Here is a 7500-nt window from a genome sequence, read left to right as displayed (position 1 = left end):
TTGTCATTATTGTTATCATTATTATTATTAAGTTAATCATGATGGCATTTCAATTGATAGGGGCAATAAAAAAAATAATGATAATAATGATAATTATAATAAAATGATGACAATAACTCTAATGGCCGTCTTTTATAATGAAAAAAAAGTTAAAAGTAAGAAATCCTCAAAAGTAAAAACAAACAAACAAAAAACGCCTAAAACTAGCTGATTATGATGATGTATATGATAACTGAATCAATAATGACAATTAGGATGATAATGATAAGAATGAGAATAATAATAATAATGAGAATAATGATAATAATAATGATAGTAATAAAATGATAATAATGGGAATAATAAATAGAATAACCAGTATTATTATGAAATGGGCAATGATATTAATATTAGAAATATTAACAATAACCATAATAACAGCAATGATGATGACGATAATAATAATAATTATAATGATAATGATTATAGAAATAACAATGATAATGAGATAGTAATAGTGATAATGATCATAACGATCATTATTATCATTATGATTACTATTGTTATTATTATGGTAACTATTGTTGTCATTTTCAACATTATAACTATTTTTATAATGATAATGACAATAATGATAATCAGAGTAATAATAATAACAATAAAAATAATAATAATAACAAGAATATCATTATTATCATTATCATTATTTCTAGTAGTAGTAGTAGTATAAAAATCATTAGAATACTGTCAATTATTAATATTATTGCAATTATTATTATTGTCATTATCATCATTATTGGCAATACTAATGCAATTATCATCAAAATTATCATAATTAACCGAATTATTGCTAAAATCATTTATAATCGAAAAAGGGGGGGCGGTTTCGACTATTCTCTCAAAAGGCTATAAATCGCTGGATATAATTGTTATTATGTTCAAGATCATTATTATTATTATCATGATTATTATTACAGTAATTATCGGTTTAATTATCATTATCAATTTCATTATTACAGTTATAATAATTATTGTACTAATTATTATTGTTATTTTCATCGTTATAGCCATTTTTAAAATAAAACAATAATGATAATCATAGTGATAGTAATAACAATGGCAATAATAATGATAATAACAATAATATCATTATCCTTTTCTTTATAATTATCATTTGAATACTATCAATTATTGCTGTTATAATAACAACAATAGTAATAATGATAACAAACATATTATTACTATTATTAATTCTATTATTAATAGTAGTATGGAAATCATTAGAATACTGTCAGTTATTGATATTATTGCAATTAATATAAAAATTATCATTTTATTATTATTTACATTATTGTCATTCTTATCATTATCATTGTCAATATTGATGCAATTATCATCAAAATCATCCTAATTACCTGAACCTGAATCATCATTATGCAAATTATTATTGAAATTTTCATCATTATAACTACATAATGATAACAAGTTCCGAGTTCAGAGCTTTTTCCGTTTCAGAGACACTCCTAAAACTAGCATCCCAGACAGAAGCAATGCTCCCTGAAGGCTTCTCATTTTATGGGAGAGGTCTTGGCCAGATGCCTTGCCCCACAACGAACCTTCAGCAGTGAACTGGTCACTGTCAGACAAAGTATTAAAACCGTAGATCAGTTTCGACTAATTTGTTTATAAAAAAATCCCCAAACCCCACTAACAGGAGGTCCAAATGTACTCACAGTAGAGTGGAACAGATAGAATTACATTTACCTATTCCCGCCTCCACTAACAAAACTTATGCTACAGGCGGTGGCTTACTTGAGGACATTTCAAGGACGAGTAATTTTGATGGCTCCCTTATGGAAAGCTCAACCACGGTTGGCTGCACTTCTCAGCTGGTGTCCACATCCAATACCATTGAGACAAAGTAATTCAGAACGTGAATTCCCCACAGTTCCTAAGCTCCACGAATCTCCACAAGTGGAATTTCCTCACAGATCTTTCACCCCCCCCCCCCATTCCTTGCTCGTTGTTGTTGTGGTGATGGGGGGGGGGGGGGTGTAGGAGATCACCCACTCCTTGGATTTAGAATTAGAATTAGTTGAGCCCTAGGCTCAACTAATTCTCCACGGTCTTTTCTTCTTCTTTCCTTTCCTTGTCCTAATTATGTGAGAGCCGTGTTGAAAGGATGAAAGGCCGACTTAGTGCCAGTTATGAACGGCCTTGGGGAACCATGGGCAGGGTATTCAATTCGTTGTCTAACCTTTACCCCTCATGGAGACCTGAGGGATGGACCTTTTATGTTCCCAACGTATTTTAGGCTTACCATGGTCAGTAGTGAAGATTTTGTACCTTTATTAGGGGCACTGAGACTTGCCCCTTCATCATTTAGCTTTCCTGAATCTGACTCCTCTGGTTTACCGACCTCTGACTCCCCTTTATTACCCTCCACAATTACATACATATGCCAATTGCGGTGGCTCCAATGATGAACCTTATAAGAATTACCTTGCGTACAAGTTTGAGTCTGAGGCAGCGGTTCTCAGACACTAACTTTGCCTCTTCGAGGAAGCACACCAACAAGGTTTTTTTATCACTCCCTACTCCAATACTATCTATCGCGCCACTCCTCTCCCCTCTACCCAAACTGCCTCTATATCTTCCACAGTCTCTCTTCCCTCTACTCCTCACCTTCCCACTTCTACTGCCCCTATCCCCCTTTTCCATTCTAAATCCAGATACTCCAATAGCCACAACTTCCCCTATGCCTGCCCCTCCTCGCCTTACCCATCATCACACTTGACAAGCTAAACGTTTCACCCAATCTTCACCTACAACTACATTTTCTACTCCTCAAATGCCTCCTCATAAAAATCCTTCATTTCCCAAACCTCCCCCAACAACTCTTTAGGGTGACTCTACCACTACTTCTCGAGGTTGTTCCCTTGAATGCTTCCTTCTTTAGTTCAGACCGCCCCACTCACTTAGACATGCACACCCAAACCTTAACATGCATTGACCTTTCTCTTTGCTCTCCTTCCCTTCATCTAGACTCATTCGTCAGTTCTGGACCACCTTCCCCTACAGTGATCACTTTCATATCCTCCTCTCTCCTACTTCCTATTCCCCATTTCCCTACACTGGTGCTTTGATAGAGCAGACCAGTGTACTTTTACCTCTCTCTTCCTCCCTTTTCTTTTGCATCAGACATACTTTATTTCACAGCCACTGTCCTGAATGCCCCCTTCACAGCCTTTCCACAAATTCCCTGGTCATATACAGTGAACCCTCGCTATAACGCGGTTCACCTTTCGCGTTCTTGCTGCTTCACGGATTTGCATTGTGCATTGTGTTCTGCATTCTGATTGGCTAAACAGTCTCTCCGCTTCTTCTCTACCTGTGTGTCAGTAACGTAACGGTTTAATATGTACATGTACGTAATACAGCTTGCCAAATTTAAGTTTGCAAATTTTCTCTAAAACCCATGAAGCCTTCATTTCGTATTGATGATTAAAATTATTATTTTACAGTACAGTAGTTATTTGTAAAAGACGTTTATACAGTACTTTTATTTGTTAAACAAATGCTTGGGCCTGTAAAAAGGTTTTGTTCTTTGGTTTCAATGTATTGTAGAGTATTTCATTGTATAATAATTGTATAAAAAATAAACGTTACTACTTCACGGATTTCGCCTATCACGGGTTCTTTTTGGAACGTAACCCCCGGGAAAAACGAGGGTTCACTGTACATCTAAATGTGTTCCATGGCGAAACACTAAATACTACGTGCTTCGAAAGAAGTGAGCAGCATAGAGCAACTATCGCTATAAACGAAATAACCTCAGCCAAACATCAGCTTACCTACGCTTATGTACAGATGCTTTTATCATTTATACATCAGGTCCCTCTATACCTATTCTCCGTCAACAAATCCAGCCTGCAATATCTTCTTGGGCTACTGACCATAGCTTCCACTTTTCCACTTCCAAATCCTTTATCCTTTTGGTCTCTATCACGTATAGATCCTTAACCTCCACTCTCTTTATATGATACTCCTCTCCACTTAGGCTTTTCAGGCCAATTCCTTGGAGTCATTTTTACTCTAAACTTTCCTGATGAGACCTTATCCTTTACATCAAAGAGAAAACTCCTACAGGCTCTCCCATATATCCTGGAGTTCAGACCACAAATCTCTCCTCCATCTCCATACTTTGCTGATCCTCTACATTCTTGACTATGGCTGTCATATCTGTTCCTCTTCTTATCTTGATACTGTCCATCACTGATGTCTACGCTTATCCGTAAGTGCCTTCCGCTCCTCTACTGTTAAGAGCCTATATGCTGAATCCGGACTGCCTTCCCTTTCCCACTGCCACGCTCTTCTCTCTCTCCGAAGCTATGCACATTCTCATCAGTTTTCTCTCTATAAACTAACTGTCCTTTCTCTTGGCTTAGACCTTCCTCCGTATTTGTTCCTCTTTTTTTCTCTGATACACTCCCCTTCCTTCCTCATCCTTCACAATTTTCACCAACTCCAATTGTGCTATATGACCTTGATGTATAGCACATTTATTTGTTACAGTCTTTCAATCTGAGGATCCAAGATTGGGATTCTGTAGTATCAGACATCCTTTAAGGTTTCACCCAATCCACAAGCAGACAGTATGAATCCAGTTGTAACTTTAAATAATTCTTAAAGATATTGTCTTTAACTTATGAGACTTAGTTACAATTTACTTCTTGGTTCTTCCTTTTAAGAATCTAACAGGAAACTTTGTTAATATTTATTTATTTTCATTAGAATTTCCTCTAAGGATATGCATGGGTAAAGAAATTAACTAACAGGTTCTTGATAAAATGATATGAGGATTTTTAAATACATAAAAATCGGCACACATCTGCGATTGTGCAGGGCAGTTTGGATGAGCATGACCAGGATGGACACATTGAGGGCAGCGGGCTATGGAGCGACCGTGCTCGGCAGGATGGCCGAAATAGCAGGTCAGACAGGGCAGGACTCTACCATTAATACTAACTTAATGGGGGAGGTCATGTTTACAAAATGAGATCTTGCCAATATTGGTGGAAATAGTGTAGTACTGTATTGATACTGCATCACAGTCAGCGAGGCAGGCAAGAAACAATCCTTGTTACTGACAGGGCAATCAGCTGGGGAGATGGAAACTGTCCCAGTACATTAAGGGAGAGGTGAGGCTGGGCAGGAATAAATTTATCTACTTAGCCCTCCCATGAGAACAATGGGCATGGGATTGGGCAGGGGAACGACTGGGAAGACATTTCTGAAAAATGTTGAGTAACATGAATAATAAAATAACAATGCTGACAAATGAAAATTTTATTTAGTTCATTAAATGCCGAATGTTAACGACAATCAAATGCACATCTTTTCTATGACTGTATAACACTAATTATACAGTCATCTGCTTAAAAATTTTAGGGCACTTTTATTCTGCAGGATAAGCACTTGGGAAAATGCTAGTCCTATGAATAAAGAAGTGGCCATATGCCTTCTTTTGGTTCTTTCACAGGTAATGAATTTCATCTGCACTTCTTCACTTATATCTAATGCTGGCAACCATTCCAACAGTTGTTGGCCCTTTACCAACTGATCTGCTAGGTTGATGCCTGAGATTCTTTCACTTCCAACCTATAAGAAAAAGAAAGTCACCTCAGTTTAAAAAAAAGAGTTAAATATGGATCAAAATCGACAGTGGAGAAAAGAAAAATTATCAAAACAGGAGACACAAAAGAAGAAAAAAATACCCTTATGTGAACAAATAGTTATGGCAAAGGTAAAGTATCAAAATTTCCAAGAGCTGTTATTACTTACACATAAAACCAACCCAAGCTACATAAAAGTAATGATGATGAGAAAGTTGATAATGATAATATATAAAAATAAAAGTAATAACAATAATAATAAATAATAATAACAAAAGTGAAGGAAAAACTACATTTAGTAATAATGATGGAAATGATGGATTACAATAATAATCATCATCATCATTAGGAGCTAACGCCGACGGGGGATCCCTCATGGCAAGCCACCAGGCAGGGACTCGGCCCGTCTCGAGCTCCTCCCGACAGGTTTGATCGATCTGCCCGAGCCACGACCTCCTAGGTCGTCCCACAGGCCTCCTCCACCCAGGGTAGAGACAACCTGATGAGCAGGATCAGCCTGTGGAAAGCGAGCCAGGTGGCCATGTAGCCTGAGTTGGCGATCCCGGATTTTGCAGATAACAGGGCCTGTGCCAGTGTGGAAAGCGAGCCAGGTGGCCATATAGCCTGAGTTGGCGATCACGGATTGTGCAGATAACAGGGCCTGTGCCAGTTTCACGGTGCAACCGTTGGTTAGACACATGGTCCCGCCAATAGTACCCCATGATCCGGCGCAAGGACCTATTACAAAAGGCATTAAGACGAGACTCCAGGGCACTGGATAATGTCCAGGTTTCACTACCATAAAGCAAAACTGGCATTATCAGGGCCTTGAAAACCCGGTCCTTCTGCACAGGTATCGGCATCTCCAAATACTCTTGTCGAGAGAATTCATGACCCCTGCTGCCAGGCCAATCCGTCTACTGACTTCCTGGTCTGACAGCCCAGAGTTATAAACTGCACTACCAAGGTATGTAAAGCTCTCTGTGACTTCGATGTCCTCGCCGCAAGCACGTACCGACCGAGCAGGTTCTCCTAGTAAGTTCCCAAAGTCCTGGATCTTGGTCTTGGTCCAGGAGACCTCTAGACCCAAGGGTTCGCTTCATTACTAAATGCATCGAGAGCCACAACTAGGGTTTCCAAAGACTCAGAAAGAATAGCAACATCATCAGCAAAGTCATGGTCTGCAACCTTAATATTGCCCAGTGTTGCTCCACAATGACTTTGAACAGAAGCTCTGCCTAGTATCCAGTCCATGCTAGTATTGAAAAGTGTTGGTGCAAGAACACAGCCTTGCCTCACTCCTGAATTGACAGGAAAGAAGCTCGATAGGCCCCCACCACACTTTACAGCACTTTCAGTACCAGTATACAGGTTTGCTATTAGTTCAATAATCCTTGTTGGAATTCCTCTCAGTCTCAGGATCTCCCAGAGTGATTCCCGATGCACCGTATCAAACGCCTTCTTGAGGTCGATGTAGGCTGCAAGCAGCCCAAGGCCGAACTCACGACGGCGCTCTACAATGACTCGAAGTGCAAGGATACGGTCTATTGTGGACTTACCAGGAGTTAATCCAGATTGCTCCGGCCTCTGATGCCTCAGTAGATGGTCTCTAATACTACTACTAATAAATCAATAATAATATTAACAATGATAATGATGATACCCGTTATAATAATCATAACAATCATTATCTTTATCATTATCACTGTGGTTATTATCTTTGTTACTATTATTATTATCATTTATATTCACCATTATTGTTACTTTTATCATTAATATTATTATCATTATCATCATCATCACAATCATTATCGGTTTTCTTATAATCATTATGATTATAGAAAAA

At 38.1% G+C, this 7500-nt stretch overlaps 1 protein-coding gene across 1 annotated transcript in view; it reads right to left on the bottom strand.

The window, feature by feature from the left end:
• Positions 1 to 5313: 5313 nt before the first annotated feature.
• The window catches only part of LOC138867251 (transcription elongation factor, mitochondrial), a gene marked incomplete in the record, with an annotated part of 23563 nt that continues 21376 nt past the window's right edge, over positions 5314 to 7500 (bottom strand). Inside the window, 1 exon segment of the mRNA XM_070142193.1 lies at positions 5314 to 5640. Within this exon segment, the coding sequence (XP_069998294.1) occupies positions 5410 to 5640 (231 nt within the window).

The sequence above is a fragment of the Penaeus vannamei genome, chromosome 29 (assembly GCF_042767895.1).
Source record: "Penaeus vannamei isolate JL-2024 chromosome 29, ASM4276789v1, whole genome shotgun sequence".
Taxonomy (NCBI): domain Eukaryota; kingdom Metazoa; phylum Arthropoda; class Malacostraca; order Decapoda; family Penaeidae; genus Penaeus; species Penaeus vannamei.
This window is presented reverse-complemented; position numbering and strand designations above follow the sequence as displayed.